This window comes from Protopterus annectens, chromosome 12.part0 (genome assembly GCF_019279795.1).
Source record: "Protopterus annectens isolate FY-2018-M chromosome 12.part0, PAN1.0, whole genome shotgun sequence".
Classification (NCBI taxonomy): Eukaryota; Metazoa; Chordata; order Ceratodontiformes; family Protopteridae; genus Protopterus; species Protopterus annectens.
Window position 1 is genome coordinate 1,028,089,559 of NC_056746.1, and position 24,740 is coordinate 1,028,114,298.

Consider the following 24,740-nt stretch of genomic DNA (forward strand, 5'->3'; position numbering starts at 1 on the left):
ACCCTGTTGTTTGTAAGTCCCTCACATAGTACAGGGGATTTTGCTGGCACAGGGCCTACTGCATATTGTGTGGCAGGCAGAACCTGGCAGTGCGTGCCTGTTGTCTGACATAGCTGCCCATTGTCTGCTTGTATCCCAGTAACCCACTCCATTCCCATGCATACATGCATCAATAACATACATATGCTACCACAGTGTACTATGCCATTCATTTATTCTTAAGAACGGTGACTTACCTTGTGGCAGCAGCAGTTGCGAGGACAGTGATTCAGGACTTACTGTGTTGGATGCACACAGTACACAGCCTATACATGGTAAGGTATAGGTAGTGTGATGTGTGTAGCATCCTTTTTACTGTGTGTGCAAGTCAGAGAGAGGTGTCAGTCCCTGGGTCCCTAGGGTGTCAGTGTCTGTGCTATGTGTTGCCTTTTTGCCAAGGCCAGTGCATACTGGGCATGCCTACACCTGCCTACATGGACAGGCTGAGGAGGTTCCTCCTCCGAGTCCCTGTGTCTATGGTGATCTTGGCACTGGTGGGGGGCTGTATGTCCCTTCCTTGAGAGGTTCCTGCCACAGCTGTTTCTGCAGGATCATATTGTGTAGCATGGCACATGCTATGAACACATGTGGCTTGAGAGTACTGCAGAGCTCCACCTGATATGTCAAGGCAGCGAAACCATGACTTGAGCATCCCAAACACACACTCTATAAAGTTCCTAGTTTCTGTGTGTGCCTCATTATGGCGTTCTTCAGTGTGTGTGTGTGTGTGTGTGTGTGTGTGTGTGTGTGTGTGTGTGTGTGTGTGTGTGTGTGTGTTTATTTCTGATTGGTGTCATCATTCATGGTTTTAGTGTACAGCCAGCATACCCCACAAGATGGCTGTATGGGATGTCCTCCCTGGCAAATGACTGGTACAGCTGTGAGGCGTACCAGATGTGGGAGTTGTGATAACTGCCAGGGCTGCCAACACACACACTGATGATAATGCCCTGAGCATTGCACATGACTAGGCAGTTGATTGAATGATAGCCAATGTGGTTGATGTAGATTCTACCATCTTCACCGGGTGGTACTTTGATGTGGACATGGGTGCAGTCTATGGCACCCAGCACCGCTGGGTAGTTTGCTACATGGTGGAAGAGATGGATACTGCTGGTCCTCTCCTCAGGGGTGCTGAGGAAATGAATGTGCTCACTGGCATGTCTTATCATGACATCCAGGAACTGGTGGAGTACCCTGGATGCAGATGCCTGTGAGACCCCCATGATGTCCCCAGTAGGTCTTTGGAAAGTACCTGTAGCTAGTATTCTTTTACACATGCCTTTGTTTCCACTGGGATGGGTTCCCCTCTGTTGGTTCTGGGTCCGAGATGAGGACAGCAGAGCTTAATGACTTGTTGAAGTATGTCACTGTGCACCCTGTAGTGCTCTACTATCTCTAGCTATGTAGACCCTGTAAGGTTACCCTGAATCTGAACACTCTTCTCCTCCTCAGTCTGGGCCAGTTGTCAGCATTATCATCATCGCAGCCCCTATCATTTTGTTATTTAAAATTCCCAAGTGTGTACTCCAATGGTGCAGAGTATGTTGGAAAAAATCAGAATGAAAGGGTGTCTGCATACTTTATACTGGTGTGCTGCAGATGCTGCCTGTGTGATTGGCTGACTATGAAACATTCCACCTGCCAGCTAAATTATTGGGGGGGGGGGTTGAATGGGCCACTGTGAGTGGCAGAGGCCTTATTAGTCATTTATAGTTAATTGCCTTTTGTCTATTTCCTTTTTTTACCAATTTCCTCCAGTTTTAAGCCTTTAAAACTGTTGCAGCTAGTGGGGACATTGCTGAGTTGAAAGGTCCCTCCCCTGGACACAAACATGCTCAGCATTTCTGAAACCAGTAAATACAAAAAAATAAGTATTTTTACACAAAAGTATTGAACACATATATTGTGTTTTTATTGTGTTCATTCATCCATTTATTTATTTTGTTAAGGGACTTCTATGGTTGATCAATGACGTGTTTTAATATTTTTGTTGTTTCAAAAAGTTTTTATTGTGATGTTGTTTATAATTCACTTACAAACATGTTTTATTTAGTTTATTTGCAGTGGTTTAACAATCTATTTGTATATTTATTTAATTAATTTATTTATTTATTTATTAACGCATTGATCATGTGATTCTATTACTTGTAGTATATAAACCTGTGATTTTTTGAGTGCAAGTTCATCTTGATAAAGCCTGGTATTTATCCAGGCGAAAGCGCTTGATTACACATTTTCATTTTTCTTATTTTGAATAAAGTTGTCAGTGAGCTACTGTTGGACCGGTTTGCTATTCTTCTCAGCTTTGGATATTTTGTATTTACTGGTTCAGAGCTTTTTTTCCTGATTTCTGAAACCAGCTAAGCATAGCTAAGCAGCCTCAGACACACTCCCTTGCTTAGCTGTGCTTAGCTGGTTTCAGAAATGCTGAGCTGTGCTTAGCGGTGCACAAATCCGCCTTGCTGTGCTGAATGTTGCTTAGAATTAAACTTCTAAGCAATGCTCAAACAGGATAAGCACTGCTAAGCATTGCTTAGTTTTTATTTAAAAACATGTACTAACTGGACATTAATTTCTCATTAATGACATATCATTAAGTGTATATGTTTTACATTACATGACGTCCTCCTATGCGCTTTGATTAGATTACCTTGAGGTGTGACTGTACCGTATGGGACACTTGTGTTTACATGGGCGAGTTCACATCATATATCCACTGACACTGGAAATTTGGACCAGCTACACTACCCTGGTTAACAAATATCAATTACTATATCATTAAATAAAATAAAATTATTTAACAATGTTTTCCCATGTAAATGCTGAAAGGCCTGTCTTGGTATTGGAACCATGAACTATGGTATACGAAGCCAGAACTCTAACCACTAAGGTAACAGAGCTGTCCACATTTCACCTATACATTTCTATATAGCTCTTTCATGATACAAATACAGTGCAAAAAATATGTATATATATATATATATATATATATATATATATATATATATATATGTATATATATATATATATATATATAGGTCTATCTGAAAATACCGAAAGTCCACAATGCCAACAACAAGAACACCAACACCAAAAGATTGACAACGGAGATGATTGAAAGTTGAAAATCCCGATGCTGAGAACACCGACATGTTAAGGTAAGTGTGCAATAGTGACGGACTGTAGGGTTAAGGGCAGATTAAGTGAGTTAGGGTTAGGGCGCGGGTCAGGTGAGTGTGTGATAGTGACAGACTGTAGGATAAGGGGCGGGTTAAGTGAGTTAGGGTTAGGGCGTGGGTTAGGTTAGTGTGCGATAGTGACGGACCTTATGGTTAGGGTTTGGGTTAAGGTTAGTGCATAGATAGTCGTGTATGTAAGGTTTAATGTAGGTTTGTAAGGTTTTTGGTGTGCTTGCGTTGTGTGTGTGTTCTTTTTGGACAGGGGATTTGTTTTGTTTGTTGACTGTCGGGATTGTGGTTTGTCGGGCATGTGAAGTTTTGTGTTTTTTAACTTTCGGTTTTGTGGTGTCGGTAATTACGCTGTTGGTGTTTTAGCGTGTCGGTGTTATCTGGTAGACATATATATATATATATATATATATATATATATATATATATATATATATATATATATATCTCAAAACCTGTCATTCTATCAACTTTCTAAGTTTGTAAGAGCAATATTTAAAAACTATCCCTATTTCTGGCCTTTTGCCCCACTTTTAGTATTGTGTTTGTCCGGACTTCTTGCTCAATGAGGCTCAGAGGTGTGTGTCCGAAGACACTATTTTAAAGTAAAGTGCCGTACGGCACTTTTGCAATACAGGGGGTGTTTTACAGTTCCTGTTACACACCACACACCCCCTGCATTCCATTCCATTCACAGATCCTCTTTTCAGTGTCCATGGAAACTGAAGGGTTTGTAAGCTCCAATGTGTTTACAACAAGCATGACATACCCCCTTTTCATGTCAGCTGCCTCTTCTGCCTACACCACCACATTATAGCCCCTACATGGTTAGGTACCTGCAGACATGGTGGCCCATTTTGCTATTCAGTAAACTTAGCTAATTTGCATACACCTAATTACCTATACCCTAGTTACAGAACTACACGAGAGCCTATGTCCTTAGCAACCACTGTTACCTGCCACTGTATGAGTCTGCATGCTGGCCAGTATAATGGAAAATTAAATTTTAGCTTAAATAATCTCCTTTTAATATTTTACTTTTATATCTTGTCAGATCCCATGCTTGGGTACTGCTGAACTCAGCTTGCACATAGCATATGTGCACATAAATGAACTTTTGATTTTTCATATTTTGCATCAGTTTTACATGCCAATGATGATAGTTTTGGCCATTAGCATGCCTGATGCAACTAATACATCCTTTACTCTGAGTTGTCATAGCCCTGTTTTTTTTTTTTGCAGTCATGTACACGGATTGTTCCCACATACATTTGTTATGCAGACATGGCTCCTACATGGATGCCTGTCTGCTTCCTGGATCAGTAAATCACCTCATTTGCATCATTTTCATCAGCAAATGAGGTGATTTACATTCCACGATTGCCTCTGTGGATGAACAGTGCTGGGAGGTTCATGCACACCCCCAGCACTAGTTCCTGGATTGCAAAGTTTCCAAATTCCGTGTTCGAGCCACGACACTATGCTTATATGGAGATTAGCTCCATTTAAGTTTCATTGAAGTTAGGACATGGTATGTGCACAAGGCTATTGGAGATGAATCACGGTATGTACATACTGGATATTTGGGACCAGTTCTGGTATGCAAATATGGATATTGGAGATGAGTCATAGTACGTACACGTGGATATTGGAGATGAATCATGCTATATCTACAATGCATAATGGGAAAAAGTTATGGCATACATACATGGATATTGGAGATGAGTAATGGTAAGTATGTAAGAGTTGATAAAGGAATGAAAATTGCCAACGAATAAAACCAAAACACCGGTTTATGGCAAACGCTGAGTCAGAAACACGTAACTGGAACAGCAAAGCACAACAGCACAGCCCGTTAAAGCTAGTATCTCCAAATCAATCGTTGTATCCACAAATAACGCCAACTGCTAAAATCTTCTTTATTGTGATGATAAAACAAACTTTGAACTGACATAAACCATAATCCACTAGTTTAGCGCTTTCATCTGCTCAGCGCAGACTTCTTCAGAACTAGTGAATAAGACAAAAAACAACATTTAAAAAACTTTTTTGGTGCCAATACTATAATCATCTCTTAAAGGAACATAGTATTCACTATAACAAAGGAAACATACTATTCTCAGTGCTGAAAAAATGTGGATAATTAAAATATGGATGCTTAAAATAACATTTTGACTTTCTTTTCTGCTTGTACCTTTATGCACTGCAACAGATTCAAACAATATCACCAGCTATTGATCATAAATATACAAAGCTTTAAAATTAATGATAGTACTTGAATTCTTAAAATCTCAATATAAAATGTTACTGGTACTTAAATATATGAATGTAACATATATACATATATAAATATAAATATTAATATAAATATATAAAATATAAAATATAAATACATATGTATGAAATATTTAAATAAAATTAATATTTGCAAGGATTTTGGTGTACTATGACTTATTTTATAAAAAACTGCAACTGCTAAAACATAACTTATGTATACCTGAATTACTATGTATAATTATGTGTTTTGGTAATATATTAATTGATTTATACTTAAGAGTCCAATACCAAAAAAGGTTTGATACTTATATATTCATTGATACCTGGACTCCTAGTAGAATCAGTGAGCATCTGCCATTTGCTTTCCTTACAGGCTAATCTTGTTTTCCAATCACCACCATATATGATGTCTTGCTCCTGATCTATAATAAAAAATAAAAAAGTGTGATTCTCCCCATATTCCGTGATGTGACGATATAACACATTTTTGCTATCTTTCTTCTGAATTCTGTAGTAATGTTCATAGATCCGCTTTTTTAGCTGCCTTTCTGTTTTGCCTATATAGTAGGCTGAACATATCTGACATAAAGCTAAATACACTATGTGCTTACTACTGCAGTTTCCACCTATACTTTTAATAACTGTCCTATTTACATCACCCAGGTGGACATCTGCACTAGTATAAATATATTTGCATTGATTACATCTTTCACATCTCTTCATTGTAATCTTCTCTTGTTGTTTTCCTATCTTCTTGTAATTCACTCCTTCTAACAATCTTTTGATGTTGGGACCCGTTTTGTAAACTATTCTGGGAAAACTACCCAAAAGAGTTTTGTGTGTATCCACTACTGTAATAACGTCCCAATATCTACTAGTTATTTCCTTGATCACATTACTATATGGGGTATATGTGATGACACATACTCTATTCATGTTGTTCTGAGTGATATTACTTGTTTTATTAACTTCTGAAATTTTACCCAATATAGGTTGATACATATTTCCCCATTTGTTTACCACATATTTTATCGTGTCCTTAATCATTTTAATAGGATAACCTCTATTTACAAATAAATCACTAATAAATTTCATTTCCATTTCCATTGATTCTTTGCTAGATGACATCCTTGCTCCTCGAATACATTGTCCTTTGACAATGTTTTTAAATATGTGGGGTGGATGTTCACTATTGTAAAACAAGTAATCAATCGAAAATGTACCTTTTCGATATACTCTAGATGAGAACCCATCCTTTGTTAAATTAATATATGAATCCAAATATGCAATACCTTGATTACTAATTTCATAGGTGAACTTAAGATAATATGTTGTTCCATTAATATAATCTATAAATTATTTAACTTTGTCTTTTGAACCATTCCATAAAATAAATATATCATCGAGAAATCTAACATAGAAATTAATGTATGGATAATATTGACTTTTAGTAATAAACTCATTTTCCCAATCAGACATGACTAGGTTGGCAAAAATGGGTGCACAGGAGGCACCCATGGCTACCCCCTTACATTGTCTAAAATATTCTCCTTCAAATTGTAAAAAATTGTAATCAAGAACCAACCCCATCATGTCCATTATTAAATTAATTTTATCCCAACTCAATTGGGAATATTTCCTCAAACTATTTCCAAACCTCTCAATTCCTTCCTCCTTGGGTATACTGGAAAAGAGGTCACATACATCAATAGTAACTAATATTAAATGGTCCGACCACAACTCTGGGGTTAACCGCCTCAGAAAATCACAAGAATCTTTTATTATGAATGGAGTATTGCTATAAATGTGCTTGGTCCAATTTTCAATCGTCATTCCTATATTGAATGTTTTCGACTTGAAACCAGAAATGATAGGTCTAAAAGGAGGTTTCTCCACAGACTTATGCACTTTAGGTATCCCCACGATGCGTGCCATAACTGGGGTCTCTACTTTTAAAAATTTATATACTTCATGAGTAATTTGGTTATCAATCAAATATTCCTCCAGTGTCAAGTCTATTCTTCTAAAACCTATATTAATTTGGTTGATAGAGACTGTCTCATAATTACCTGTATCATATAAAATTTTGTATATTTCAGCTTTGTAAGATAGACTTGAAAATATTACCACTCCCCCACCTTTATCGGGTTTCATAATTCTTATATCTTTGTTATTAATAATTTCATTTAAACATGTTCTTTCTTCCGTGGTAATATTGTCCCCTGAATATCTCTTCTTTCGTTTTGTTTCATGAATTTCTTTGTTAAAACAGTACACATCCTTGCAAACCATTTTTTCAAAAACACTAACTTGACTGTTGCTTATTGGCATGTAGGTACTTTTTCTGTTTAATTCCGTATGTACGTATTGTCCGTTATTATTATTGATATTATCAAATTGCAGTGCTAAATTAAGCCTTCTACAAAACAATTTTATCTCCTTAATATGATCCACTAAATTAAACTTATTGGATGGTATAAATTTCATTCCCTTTCTTAATAGTGTGCACATCTCTTCTTTGATGGGTAAATCTGTATAATTGAATATCTTAAAACCATTATATACTCTGATGGATGGCCTGGTCTCTATAACAATGTCTTGTTCTGTTTTTTCATCACTATTCAATACTACCGAGTGGTTTTCCTGAGCCAACTCCCCTTGTTCATAATGATAGATATCAGTAGCCCCCTCAGGTAATGATGGTGTATTCATTAATATTTCCTGTTCCCCTGATAGTATGGTTTCCTGTAGCTGGGGTGAAATCTGCCTCCTTGAAAATTCTCTTCCCTATATCTCCCCCTCCATTCACTAAAGCTGGTATGTCTTTCCTTAAACTGTATTTTTCTGTCCTGTGGCCAAATATAGGCTTTGTGTGCTTTATATGAATCCATATCACGATCAATCTTTTTACTTTTTCTAAGATGTACTTCCTTAGCCTTAGTATCAGCAACATGAAAATGTTTGTGATATAACTCACTCCATTGTTCAAATTCATCATGTCGTAAAACCATTTCATTAATATTTTCAACTTCATCAATCAATGTACTTAATTTATCTTCATTACATTTCATTAAAACTCATACATACATAAAACCCATTTCATCAAAAAGATTATTAAATTTACTTATAACTTTTTCATCATATTCCATACCCATGGGTAATTTAAAAAATCTTAAACCCTTGGGTACAATCTTAAATTTTATACATTGTAATAAATAAGCATTATCTACTTTGACATTTTGAATTTGTATTAACTTATCACCCAAACTATAAATCGTATTTTTTAAATCCATTCCACCCCTGCTATAGCTAGTTTTATTAATATCAGAGGCATGTATTTTCTCAAACACATATTCATTCTTTAAGAAATTGTCAATAGCTTCATTATTGGTATGAGTATTTTTAAATGCACTACCATTGCTTTTTTTATAGTTGTCATCAAACTTTTGTCCAGTTATAATATGCTTGGATTGAGCATTATGTTTACTATAAACAGTACCTTTTCACTATTATTCTGCATTCTAGCCATAGCAGAATATGTCTTTTGCGAAACAGGATTCTTTTGTTTTGTCCCACAATGATCTGTTTCCACTCGACTGTGGAATAGGCTGAAATCAAAGGTGAAATCCTTCTCCGGTGTCAGAATACTGTCACTATCTTTGGAAGTCATGTCTATGGGACAGTTTTGTCCATTCGGAATGTCACTACCAGTGTCCGCAACCTCCACTAGCTCTTTACGCTGATTCCCAGATGTCGTCGGTGATCCTTTACAGGAAGATGTAAACCCTGTGCTCTCTTTCTGCTTAGGAATATCCAACAAGGAATGAACCATTTCCATTAATTTCTTTACGTCTTTTTGTAAATCGGCTACTTCAGCCCTCAAGATAAGAACCTCCTCGCTGTTCGATACACCTGACGTGTCAGCTCCCGCTTCTGCCATTGCTGGTACAAACAACTGATAAAGGAATGAAAATCGCCAACGAATAAAACCAAAACACCGGTTTATGGCAAACGCTGAGTCAGAAACACGTAACTGGAACAGCAAAGCACAACAGCACAGCCCGTTTAAGCTAGTATCTCCAAATCAATTGTTGTATCCACAAATAACGCCAACTGCTAAAATCTTCTTTATTGTGATGATAAAACAAACTTTGAACTGACATAAACCATAATCCACTAGTTTAGCGCTTTCATCTGCTCAGCGCAGACTACTTCAGAACTAGTGAATAAGACATAAACCAACATTTAAAAAACCTTTTTGGCGCCAATACTATAATCATCTCTTAAAGGAGCATAGTATTCACTATAACAAAGGAAACATACTATTCTCAGTGCTGAAAAATGTGGATACTTAAAATATGGATGCTTAAAATAACATTTTGACTTTCTTTTCTGCTTGTACCTTTATGCACTGCAACAGATTCAAACAATATCACCAGCTATTGATCATAAATATACAAAGCTTTAAAATTAATGATAGTACTTGAATTCTTAAAATCTCAATATAAAATGTTACTGGTGCTTAAATATATGAATGTAACATATATACATATATAAATATAAATATATAAAATATAAATTATAAATACATATGTATGAAATATTTAAATAAAATTAATATTTGCAACGATTTTGGTGTACTATGACTTATTTTATAAAAAACTCCTACTGCTAAAACATAACTTATGTATACCTGAATTACTATGTATAATTATGTGTTTTGGTAATATATTAATTGATTTATACTTAAGAGTCCAATACCAAAAAAGGTTTGATACTTATATATCACATATATAGCACATAGTGTATTTAGCTTTATGTCAGATATGTTCAGCCTATTATATAGGCAAAACAGAAAGGCAGCTAAAAAAGCGGATCTATGAACATTACTACAGAATTCAGAAGAAAGATAGCAAAAATGCGTTATATCATCACATCAAGGAATATGGGGAGAATCACACTTTTTTATTTTTTATTATAGATCAGGAGCAAGGCATCATATATGGTGGTGATTGGAAAACAAGATTAGCCTGTAAGGAAAGCAAATGGCAGATGCTCACTGATTCTACTAGGAGTCCAGGTATCAATGAATATATAAGTATCAAACCTTTTTTGGTATTGGACTCTTAAGTATAAATCAATTAATATATTACCAAAACACATAATTATACATAGTAATTCAGGTATACATAAGTTATGTTTTAGCAGTTGCAGTTTTTTTATAAAATATGTCATAGTACACCAAAATCGTTGCAAATATTAATTTTATTTAAATATTTCATACATATGTATTTATATTTTATATTTTATATATTTATATTAATATTTATATTTATATATGTATATATGTTACATTCATATATTTAAGCACCAGTAACATTTTATATTGAGATTTTAAGAATTCAAGTACTATCATTAATTTTAAAGCTTTGTATATTTATGATCAATAGCTGGTGATATTGTTTGAATCTGTTGCAGTGCATAAAGGTACAAGCAGAAAAGAAAGTCAAAATGTTATTTTAAGCATCCATATTTTAAGTATCCACATTTTTCAGCACTGAGAATAGTATGCTTCCTTTGTTATAGTGAATACTATGTTCCTTTAAGAGATGATTATAGTATTGGCGCCAAAAAAGTTTTTTAAATGTTGGTTTTTGTCTTATTCACTAGTTCTGAAGAAGTCTGCGCTGAGCAGATGAAAGCGCTAAACCAGTGGATTATGGTTTATGTCAGTTCAAAGTTTGTTTTATCATCACAATAAAGAAGATTTTAGCAGTTGGCGTTATTTGTGGATACAACAATTGATTTGGAGATACTAGCTTTAACGGGCTGTGCTGTTGTGCTTTGCTGTTCCAGTTACGTGTTTCTGACTCAGCGTTTGCCATAAACCGGTGTTTTGGTTTTATTCGTTGGCGATTTTCATTCCTTTATCAGTTGTTTGTACCGGCAATGGCAGAAGCAGGAGCTGACACGTCAGCTGTATCGAACAGTGAGGAGGTTCTTATCTTGAGGGCTGAAGTAGCCGATTTACAAAAAGACGTAAAGAAATTAATGGAAATGGTTCATTCCTTGTTGGATATTCCTAAGCAGAAAGAGAGCACAGGGTTTACATCTTTCTGTAAAGGATCACCGACGACATCTGGGAATCAGCGTAAAGAGCTAGTGGAGGTTTCGGACACTGGTAGTGACATTCCGAATGGACAAAACTGTCCCATAGACATGACTTCCAAAGATAGTGACAGTATTCTAACACCGGAGAAGGATTTCACCTTTGATTTCAGCCTATTCCACAGTCGAGTGGAAACAGATCATTGTGGGACAAAACAAAAGAATCCTGTTTCGCAAAAGACATATTCTGCTATGTCTAGAATGCAGAATAATAGTGAAAAAGGTACTGTTTATAGTAAACATAATGCTCAATCCAAGCATATTATAACTGGACAAAAGTTTGATGGCAACTATAAAAAAAGCAATGGTAGTGCATTTAAAAATAATCATACCAATAATGAAGCTATTGACAATTTCTTAAAGAATGAATATGTGTTTGAGAAAATACATGCCTCTGATATTAATAAAACTAGCTATAGCAGGGGTGGAATGGATTTAAAAAATACGATTTATAGTTTGGGTGATAAGTTAATACAAATTCAAAATGTCAAAGTAGATAATGCTTATTTATCACAATGTATAAAATTTAAGATTGTACCCAAGGGTTTACGATTTTTTAAATTACCCATGGGTATGGAATATGATGAAAAAGTTATAAGTAAATTTAATAATCTTTTTGATGAAATGGGTTTTATGTATATAAGAGTTTAATGAAATGTAATGAAGATAAATTAAGTACATTGATTGATGAAGTTGAAAATATTAATGAAATGGTTTTACGACATGATGAATTTGAACAATGGAGTGAGTTATATCACAAACAATTTCATGTTGCTGATACTAAGGCTAAGGAAGTACATCTTAGAAAAAGTAAAAAGATTGATTGTGATATGGATTCATATAAAGCACACAAAGCCTATATTTGGCCACAGGACAGAAAAATACAGTTTAAGGAAAGACATACCAGCTTTAGTGAATGGAGGGGGAGATATAGGGAAGAGAATTTTCAAGGAGGCAGATTTCACCCCAGCTACAGGAAACCATACTATCAGGGGAACAGGAAATATTAATGAATACGCCATCATTACCTGAGGGGGCTACTGATATCTATCATTATGAACAAGGGGAGTTGGCTCAGGAAAACCACTCGGTAGTATTGAATAGTGATGAAAAAACAGAACAAGACATTGTTATAGAGACCAGGCCATCCATCAGAGTATATAATCGTTTTAAGGTATTCAATTATACAGATTTACCCATCAAAGAAGAGATGTGCACACTATTAAGCAAGAGAATGAAATTTATACCATCCAAAGAGTTTAATTTAGTGGATCATATTAAGGAGATAAAATTGTTTTGTAGAAGGCTTAATTTAGCACTACAATTTGATAATATCAATAATAATAATGGACAATACATACATACGGAATTCAAGAGAAAAAGTACCTACATGTCAATAAGCAACAGTCAAATTAGTGCTTTTGAAAAAATGGTTTGCAAGGATGTGTACTGTTTTAACAAAGAAATTCATGAAATGAAACAAAAGAAGAGATATTCAGGGGACAATATTACCACGGAAGAAAGAACATGTTTAAATGAAATTATTAATAACAAAGATATAAGAATTATGAAACCTGATAAAGGTGGGGGAGTGTTAATATTTTCAAGTCTATCTTACAAAGCTGAAATATACAAAATTTTATATGATACAGGTAATTATGAGACAGTCTCTATCAACCAAATTAATTTAGGTTTTAGAAGAATAGACTTGACACTGGAGGAATATTTGATTGATAACCAAATTACTCATGAAGTATATAAATTTTTAAAAGTAGAGACCCCAGTTATGGCACGCATCGTGGGGATACCTAAAGTGCATAAGTCTGTGGAGAAACCTCCTTTTAGACCTATAATTTCTGGTTCCAAGTCGAAAACATTCAATATAGGAATGACGATTGATAGATGGACCAAGCACATTTATAGCAATACTCCATTCATAATAAAAGATTCTTGGGATTTTCTGAGGCGGTTAACCCCAGAGTTGTGGTCGGACCATTTAATATTAGTTACTATTGATGTATGTGACCTCTTTTCCAGTATACCCAAGGAGGAAGGAATTGAGAGGTTTGGAAATAGTTTGAGGAAATATTCCCAATTGAGTTGGGATAAAATTAATTTAATAATGGACATGATGGGGTTGGTTCTTGATTACAATTTTTTACAATTTGAAGGAGAATATTTTAGACAATGTAAGGGGGTAGCCATGGGTGCCTCCTGTGCACCCATTTTTGCCAACCTAGTCATGTCTGATTGGGAAAATGAGTTTATTACTAAAAGTCAATATTATCCATACATTAATTTCTATGTTAGATTTCTTGATGATATATTTATTTTATGGAATGGTTCAAAAGACAAAGTTAAAGAATTTATAGATTATATTAATGGAACAACATATTATCTTAAGTTCACCTATGAAATTAGTAATCAAGGTATTGCATATTTGGATTCATATATTAATTTAACAAAGGATGGGTTCTCATCTAAAGTATATCGAAAAAGTACATTTTCGAATGATTACTTGTTTTACAATAGTGAACATCCACCCCACATATTTAAAAACATTGTCAAAGGACAATGTATTCGAGGAGCAAGGATGTCATCTAGCAAAGAATCAATGGAAATGGAAATGAAATTTATTAGTGATTTATTTGTAAATAGAGGTTATCCTATTAAAATGATTAAGGACACGATAAAATATGTGGTAAACAAATGGGGAAATATGTATCAACCTATATTGGGTAAAATTTCAAAAGTTAATAAAACAAGTAATATCACTCAGAACAACATGAATAGAGTATGTGTCATCACATATACCCCATATAGTAATGTGATCAAGGAAATAATTAGTAGATATTGGGACGTTATTACAGTAGTGGATACACACAAAACTCTTTTGGGTAGTTTTCCCAGAATAGTTTACAAAACGGGTCCCAACATCAAAAGATTGTTAGAAGGAGGGAATTACAAGAAGATAGGAAAACAACAAGAAAAGATTACAATGAAGAGATGTGAAATATGTAATCAATGCAAATATATTTATACTAGTGCAGATGTCCGCCTGGGTGATGTAAATAGGACAGTTATTAGAAGTATAGGTGGAAACTGCAGTAGTAAGCACATAGTGTATTTAGCTTTATGTCAGATATGTTCAGCCTATTATATAGGCAAAACAGAAAGGCAGCTAAAAAAGCGGATCTATGAACATTACTACAGAATTCAGAAGAAAGATAGCAAAAATGTGTTATATCGTCACATCAAGGAATATGGGGAGAATCACACTTTTTTATTTTTTATTATAGATCAGGAGCAAGACATCATATATGGTGGTGATTGGAAAACAAGATTAGCCTGTAAGGAAAGCAAATGGCAGATGCTCACTGATTCTACTAGGAGTCCAGGTATCAATGAATATATAAGTATCAAACCTTTTTTGGTATTGGACTCTTAATTATAAATCAATTAATATATTACCAAAACACATAATTATACATAGTAATTCAGGTATACATAAGTTATGTTTTAGCAGTTGCAGTTTTTTATAAAATAAGTCATAGTACACCAAAATCGTTGCAAATATTAATTTTATTTAAATATTTCATACATATGTATTTATATTTTATATTTTATATATTTATATTAATATTTATATTTATATATGTATATATGTTACATTCATATATTTAAGCACCAGTAACATTTTATATTGAGATTTTAAGAATTCAAGTACTATCATTAATTTTAAAGCTTTGTATATTTATGATCAATAGCTGGTGATATTGTTTGAATCTGTTGCAGTGCATAAAGGTACAAGCAGAAAAGAAAGTCAAAATGTTATTTTAAGCATCCATATTTTAAGTATCCACATTTGTCAGCACTGAGAATAGTATGTTTCCTTTGTTATAGTGAATACTATGTTCCTTTAAGAGATGATTATAGTATTGGCACCAAAAAAGTTTTTTAAATGTTGGTTTTTGTCTTATTCACTAGTTCTGAAGAAGTCTGCGCTGAGCAGATGAAAGCGCTAAACTAGTGGATTATGGTTTATGTCAGTTCAAAGTTTGTTTTATCATCACAATAAAGAAGATTTTAGCAGTTGGTGTAATTTGTGGATACAACGATTGATTTGGAGATACTAGCTTTAACGGGCTGTGCTGTTGTGTTTTGCTGTTAAAGTATGTAAGATTATTGGAGATGCACCATTTTAAACGACTATATTTTGATTGCAAAAATTTTAAAAATTAAAGCAGCTGAATTATAATACACATACATATATATATATACAGAAAACACAATATGTTGAAGTAGTTAGTGTGTGTAGCACTTTGTGTAGTGTTTTTAAAGTCTTCTTAATGAGATATAATATTTCACAGTAATATTTTTTAAAGTTCCATTAACAAGGAGAAGTTTAGAATGGCTTAATTTAATAGTATATTTATTGTATAATAATATAGATTTTTATGAGCACAGTTTTTCTCATCAAGTTTTCAGTTTACATCTTTCAGTGTTTTAGGTTTAGTTGTCTATGAGTTTTCAAGTGATATATGTGACCAGAATGTTTAATCAACTGTCTCTTTCAATCTTAAATCAATTTTAGCATCAGATAACTGTGTTAAATAAATTACATAAAGGCTATTAATTGCTCTAGTTAACAGTTCTGATGAGGTCCCAAGCTATAAAGGATTAAAGTGCCTAACTGTACTAAGCTGTATTACTTTTGTTGCATTTTACAAGTTTCTCATAAAGTTGTTCTTGAAGTTTTACCTTGTGGACTGTTTTTTTGACAACACTTACCGGTGGTAAAGTTTTCAATTGGATTAACCTCGGGTGTACTATGTGAGTCTTTTAACTGTTTTTAGTTTTAGAGATGTCATGGTATGCACATATCAGATATTGCAGATGAATCATAGTACATTCACATTGGATACTGGGGAACAGTTATGGTACACAGTTATGGATATAGGTTCATAGGCTCAAAGATTAGTACTAGACTAACTGCCTTGTAGGGCAATTAAGCCTAGTCAATTACCCTATGTGAAAAGCAAACTGTGAACCTTGTATCTGTAAGGTAAACACCTTAACCATTATGCAAACCTCCCAACCCAAATCAGAGATGAGTCATGATACACACATATGGGTATCAGAGATGAATCATGGTATGCCCATATGGATATTGAGAAACAGTTATTGCATACACACATGGATACTGGAGATGAATCATGGTATGCACACATTGGATACTGTGGAACAGTTATGGCATGTATACATGGATATTGGATATAAATCACCCTGCACACTAACTAGATATTGGGGAACAGCCATAGCATACATACATAGATATCAGAAATGAATCATGGTATGTACACAAGGCTATTGGAGATGAGTCACTGTTTGCATGCATTAGATATCAGAAATGACTCATGGTATGCACACACTGGATATTGTGGAACAGTTATGGTAAGCAAATATGGATATCTGAGATGAGTGATGGCATTTACATATGGATATCAGAGGCAGATCATGGTATGCACACATTGGATATTAGGGGACAGTTATGGCATGCATGCTTACATGGATATCGGCGATGATTCATAGTACACCCATATGGATATTGCAGACAAGTCATGGGATGCACAAACTGGTATATGATAAAGGATGATGAGGTAAAAAAATCCACTAGCTTTCACATCAACAAATATATAAGAATAATTTAAACATTCATATCACCTAAGTAGCATCGAAAATTGGGATATTATTTAGGATTTATTAAGTGTCCCTGATTTTCCACACACTAGGACATGTCTCCTCATAAACCACAGCACAAAGTATTCCTCAAGTACATAAAGGAGTTCACCAACAGCACTCAATGAAACAGAAATTTTGTGCAAACATAATCAGTTCAAATTCAAACCAATGTTTTTATATGAAGAAACCCTGATGTACCCTTTCCAGACGGCTTTCTTTTCATCCACTACAGCCCCCTTACTTTTATGTCCTCACACTGAGGTCACTACAGTTCAGCAAAAATACAATAATTCAAAGAAATGAAAACATTACTTGCTTTTTCATATGGATACATCCATACCAGCCTAATACATATTGCTACAATTTGCAGCAAGCAATCAAACACTGGTCACAAACAGAAACAACCAGGAGAGCACATTAAACACAAGCAAAGTAGGTTCAAATGCATCAAGGAAAATCTTCTACCTGAAGCATATAATTCATTATGGCTGAGAAAGTGTGATATGATATTAGTGAAAGAGAGATTCCAGAGAAGCAGAGAAATAAAATCCTCCATGTCAGGGTAATTAATGTAATGATCAGATTACTGAGAGACCTTGTCAGTCAGGAGACATCAGGATTTCTAATGAAGCCTAGAGCAGGCAGAAACTAAGTAAGAACAAACATATTCAAAAGTACATGCAAGAAGTGGGAAAACTAAATTGGCATTTCCTTTGCTATCTAACAGAACTTTCAGCATATTTTTGCTATGTTTTAGGCACAATATGGCAAGTACATGATATCATAATGGCCCGATAATAGCTGGACTGAGGTTGTGTGTCCACTGCAACACAACAACTGGCACTATGTGAGGGGATATATGTAGTCTGTAGCATTACACTGGGCACTCTGGTGGGGAATATAAAGACCCTGCAGCATGACAGTCTCCTGTGGAGGGGAATATAAGCACTCTACAACTCAACTGTTGGTCTTATTGTTGGTTTGGGGGATGTAAGTATCCTCCAACATAGCAGCTGTTCTATGGTGGTAGCATGAGTAAGTGCTACACATGATAAACGCCAGCCTTATTGGTGGTTAAATATCCTATAGCATGAGAGCTGGCTTTATGCTTGGAGATATATCTGCCCAATGGCATTACAGCTGGCCTTGTGACAGTTGAAGGATATTAGTACAAGTATGGCCTAGATACTGAGGGCTTTACCTGGGGGAGTGGGGGGTAAATGAACAATAGATGACAGGCTCATTACTCTTGAAAAGAGGCAGGGATTAGGCATTGCTGCAACAGCCCAACATATGGACTGGATGAATGACTGTAGACTTCATTGCAGCAAAGCACAGAAAAGGTCAAACTGTATCTGAAAATATTAGCGGGAACATGTATGCACAGTTTGCTCTCAAGCAGTTGCATTCCTATTTCCCTAGCATTTGTTTGGTTCAGAGTGTAATTATCATTCCTGTGACAGAACAGCCCTAGTTACATCATATCCTCATCACAAACCCCAATGGGAAAAAGTAATAATACACAATGGCTATCATTCCCCCATGGCTTGATATCAGCTCTGTGGAATCCCCCAAAAAAAGCATCCTACTATATGACAGGAATATGCCACAAAAATGCATCACCCAAATGATTTATGATAGTTGTAGTAAAATTAACAGTTTGTACCTTTATAAGTATAGTGGAGAATTCTGTCAATCTTCATGTGAAATAATTTTATGTCTTCAGTAAATAAAAACATGAGAATTCCAAGAGCTTGATGTAAGGTACTCAGGTCTTGCAAAGCACATCAAAACCATAAATTTTCTGTCTGGTGAGAATGTTACCTATATTTCTAAGATCATTCTTCAGATTCTTAGAAATGTCACACTAATAAGCAATTCCTGTATCAACTGAATGTCATGCCCTTTTCATGTAAGTGGATTTCTTAAGCATCAGAACACAGAGTACATCTTCCAGTGACATCTGATTTCACAAGTAATGCCCCAAAGCATTATTAAAACATTTTCTTCAATGTATTTCAAGTTATTTAAACGTTTTGCAAAATATGGCAATATTTTAGTATTACCTTCAAGTCTTTGTAGAACTGTGTCTCAGGAGTAACCTTGTTGGCTTTAGGTTTGAAACCCTTCATAAACTGATGGATTTTTTCAAGTTCATTCTTTAAAACTAAAGCAAAAAAAAAAAAAAAACAAGCATCAGAAAAATCATTTAAGTAATAATGCAAATACAGAGAAATAGATTCACATGCATCAGTTACACTGCCTGTAACTGTCCAACTCTGCATGTAAGATCAACACAGAGAATAAAGTGCTCACAGAAATATGTCCAAATGATTCAAATTAAATAAACACTTTTATAACATGTGCGTCAGCATTTTAAAGATTACAGTCTAGAAATGCCCTCACCATGCCTGGCTAATGAGAAGAGACCAAATTATAGCACTTTATCTGGATCAGATTATGACACATTAAGGGTAAAATAGAATGTTCTAATGTCATTATTACATACTTAGAATAGACTGTAATGCATTATTGGACAAAAGGACAATATAAAAGAGAAATACTAAACAGTTAAGTCCATATGTATATTAGAAGGAAATGATGTACATTCTGGTCAAGAAGCACTAAAGCAAGCCAAGATAATTATTTTAATATAACAACAAGGCACATGAGTACAGCTGTAATTCAAGGGCATCCCTTTTAAATATATACACAGAACATCACATTTAGAGTCGGCTATAAAACACACTTTGCAAATTCTTAGCTTCTGCAGGCATTTTCTATTAATGTGACTATACGCTGTTTTACAAAATGCATAAATAGCTGATTCCATGAAGTATTCACTATACTGGTCACCATGTGCTTTACATTCTCTTCGTTTTAATAGCCAGTACAAGAAAATGAAGTGCCACGGGGCAAGCTTTGTCCTTAATAAAAGTCACAGCTATCTTCTTAAGGGTAATGGGTACAGACACCCTTTTATATCTACCAGCCTTGTTTGTACTTCCTGTCTGTATCTACGACCCTTGCTTGTACTTCCTGTCTCTATCTACCACCCTTACTTGTACTTCCTGTCTGTATCTACCACCCTTACTTGTACTTTCTGCCTGTCCTCATCATGTTCATCTCTCAGCTTGTCACCTAACAATAAGTTCTGCCCATTTGTATTCTGTTTGTACCACACAGTCAGGTTACAGCTACTGACTTCAAAATACACAGACTTGACAAATTTGGTAGTAAGGTGAAGCTTAATGAAAGTTTATGGTTTAATGTGCACAGCACTGTATAAATGGGCTTGAAATTAAAACTGTCTAAACAAGTGCTTTCTGTAATTTAGGCTACAGGTTTTTCATTAGAGCTCCACGAATTCTTTTAACTGTGGGTTTTGATACTTGCTGCAGGTTTGCTGTGGGCACCACAGCAACATTATTTAGGTGTTATACTCCTATAAAAATTATGTACTGACAATTTTTAAAAACATGTTGCAACATCACTGCTGCTCTATGGATTTCTGTCCAGTTTGTTTTTGCATTTTTTTTTTTGATTTTCTGAATGTTGTTCTTAAAGTAATGTGCTGTTGATCACTTTTGTCATGGGGGCTGGGGAATTCTGCATTAGCAGCACTTTTACATTTTTTTCTTCTCCATCCATCTCCCCTTATCCAGTGTATTTAGGTAAATGTGAATTTCCCTGCCACAGTATTCCTGTTCAGCATCAGCCTTATTTCTGATTTGTTATCTCTGCTTCATTCAAAACTGTGTCAGCTCCACCCCTCCACCAGTTAGTTGCTGCAGTATCCCCTACACTCCAGGACTAAGCTGCATACAATATAAATCTAAGATTGTTGAACTGTAACTGTTGATTTGATTAACTCCTCTACACAAGTAAAGTTGGGGAAGATTCTGTGGCCTCACAAGTTTTCATTTTTAATTTTTATCTCTAAGGTTTGTATTGCCAATAGCTCTATGGCCTGTGAGTACATTGCTTTGAGTCACAGCTTCCCACACAAGTGAAAAAGGGTTAGGGGTCAAAACATTTTATCACCACCATTAGAGAGCCAAGATTCTTGTCTACATCACCCTAGAGATGCGAGATCAAAGCCCATGTGGATATTATACCCCCTTTGGAGTTTTGTAAGGTTATTCCTGCTGGACAATGCCATGCATTTGGACAATGGGTAGGAACATATGGGTGTTGACCAAGTTGACCTTACTGGCAAGTTGTTTCTAATTGCTTTTATACTTTGCACACTTTTTGACTTAACTAAGGGCATTAAAACACTGAATGGTGGGTTTCTGCTGAACAGACCACCTTAACTGATGCTTAACGTACATAGGTTATGTTCTAAAACAAGTATAAGCAATACATTTTTGGAGATGAATATAATTACCATCTAGATGGCCAAAATGCATAGTTTTTTGATGAATACTACTCTGGCAAGCCTTAAGATCCAGTGATCAACTCCTGTCGAACACATTATATTCAATCTCAAATTTGAAGATAAGACTTTCAGCTCAACAGCTCATGCTCTCTCATATACTTGTAGCTTTTAGCCATAAACCCCTTCTCCTTGTATTGGTGCAGATGTGAGCTAAAACAAACATGGATACGGTCAGCTGCATTTGTACTATTGCAAAGTGATATCATCAGATTTTAATTTTCAGAGTGCTGCATTGATCATATATGCTGATGAAGAGTATCGTTAAAGGAGTCCAGATTTAACAGTGAGGATTAATGTAAAAGTGATGGACAGGATTTTATTCTGGACAGCAACATGGGGTGAGATTTTTTTCCATTTATTCCGTCATACAGCAGCTGCTTCTTCTAGAGTGGCATATTCTTCTACATGTGCAGGGAGAGGTTATAGGCAATGGTTGCTGAAATGTTAGAATGTCCCTTCCCCAAGGTGCAGTGCCCTCAGCATTTATTATAGTATTTACAGTGGTACATGGGGCATAGTTCCCTAAATGTAGGATGTGCCCAACAATAAATGATGTTAATGTCCAGTTTTGCTTCTTATGTACAGATTCACTGAAAGTTTATTTCATCAACTTGCTTTAATTATTCTGGGATTTTTCATTTACTTTGAATCATTTAAAGTGATTTCACTACTGAGGTATTCACTTAACTGAATTACACCCAAATTGCCATCACCTAATAGAGACACTATGCCATAGGAAAACAGAGGCAGGGCTAGCTATGTCCTTTCCAATCATACTATTTCCCCTTTCACAATGGCCTAGGGTACCACTCTTGAACATAGTAGTTTTTGTTTTCATGCCAGCTTGGTAATTTGTGTGCAACTAATATTATTTGTGAAGGACCTCTGCGGATTAGGAGCTGCTAATTAATTGTACTCCTTTCCACTGTGAAATGCATGAATCATTTCCCAGCATTGCTACCTGAGAAAATAGCAGCTTACAAACATCTCCTCTTTGTCAAGTTACCTGACCATTTTATCGATGCCCTGTGCCACTCTACTTCCCACCTACTCCTCATTCGATCTTATCTTCCACCTATCTTAGGTATGTTTAAACCCATTTACTGTACTAATTGTGCTGGTTTTAACATAAGATCTGTCTTTTAAACTCTTTCTATCACTGTATGCTATTGTGGCTATAGGCTGAAGTCAGGCTGATCTCATTATATCAGTTTGAAAATTAACAGAATCTGGGCATCAGGCCATTACAGGCCAACATATCTGCAAGTAGATTTTTCAGTCCTCAGTGAGGCCAAAGCCCTAAATTCCACATCAGGTGTCCAAGCAGTCATTAAACGCTGTGAAATGAAAAGTTATATTATAGATTCCAAAGTTGTAGTTTTTAAAGATGCCTTTACAGGTGTAAAGCAAAATGCACAAGGATGGATGATATGTCAATTGGAAGTTAGCTAGTCATATGATTTGTTGAAAATGCACTTAAATGCAGCAATTCTATTATGTCACACAACACTGAAAAAGCAAGAGAGTGAAACCAAGGTCTATGGTGGACAGATTTATGTCTTGCAAATAAACTACTACTTAGTTGTTGCCTGACACTCTAGCATGGTTTTTAATACACACACACACACAAAAACACATTCCCTCTCTCTCTCTCTCTCTATATATATATATATATATATATATATATATATATATATATATATATATATCAATACACACACACACATTGGTAAACTCCATTAGGTCAGAGTGCAAAGTCAATGGCCATTTGTTTTGCACCATTTGGTCAATAGCAGAAGATGGTTGACATGTGCGGTTGATTGACAATCTCCAGTAGGGGAATATTCCCTTTCCCAGGGGTTTGTGCAATCTCGGAGTTAGTGTATATAATTAGCAGGGGATCTGCTCTGAGTTAATCCTCAGAGCATGTACAGTACATGTCGACATTCTGAGATTCAATGTTTTGTCATTAACAAACTGGCTGTCGATGCTGTACTCCATTCTATGTAACAGAGTAAAGTGATAAAACACTAAAATGATATTGTCTGCAACATTGTCTACATACACACACACGCACACACACACACACACACACACACACACACACACACACACACACACACACACACACACACACACACACACACACACACACTCACACACACACACACACACACGGAGTATATATGGTTGGTAAAATGAGTGAATAAATACGCTTATTCACTCATTTTACTTTTTGCCTTGTGACTAGCTTTGGAGCATTTATCCTTTGGTGGTTAGTTTTTTATTCTGTTGCTTATATATTGTTGGTATTGCAAAGATTTTAGTTTCAGTACTTGGCATTCCAAAGATTTCAGTTTCAATACTGGTATTCCAAATATTTTATTTTCAATATTTGATATTTAGTTTCAATAAGGGTATTCCAATGATTTTAGTTTCAATATTTGTTATTCCAAAGATTTTAGTTTCAAAATCACTTTAAGTTATGCGTGTGCTAATTTTACTTGCTGATTTTTATTGCATACTCCAGATCATATAACTGATACCCAGTTTTCAAAGTGAGGTTGAGAATTTTTTTGCAGTTTTAATAAAGCCCATTTCTTGTGAGACAAAGGTGTTAATCTATTTTTGGAAAAAATAAAAAACAAATTCCCTGGGATTCATTAATAATCATGTTAGCATGATGGGCAGCTGCGATAATCGAATATGCCTGCTGCTCATCACACCTTCACTGTTCCAAGCTCCTTTCCGTGGCCAGCAGTAGTGCCTGGAGCCATGGAAAGGTGCTTGCAAGCACCAGCACACAATGTGAAAAAACAGATCACATATAGGCAATGTTCAGATGCGAGCATGTGCTGTAGCCCAGACATATTTAAAGGCAA

At 35.2% G+C, this 24,740-nt stretch overlaps 1 protein-coding gene across 1 annotated transcript in view; it reads right to left on the bottom strand.

Annotated features, from left to right (window-relative positions):
• The window catches only part of LOC122816948 (formin-like protein 13), a 1,087,038-nt gene that overhangs the window by 30,977 nt on the left and 1,031,321 nt on the right, over positions 1–24,740 (bottom strand). The window contains exon 15 of the mRNA XM_044090042.1: positions 19,484–19,584. Within this exon, the coding sequence (XP_043945977.1) occupies positions 19,484–19,584 (101 nt within the window). The remainder of the gene's footprint in view (positions 1–19,483; positions 19,585–24,740) is intronic.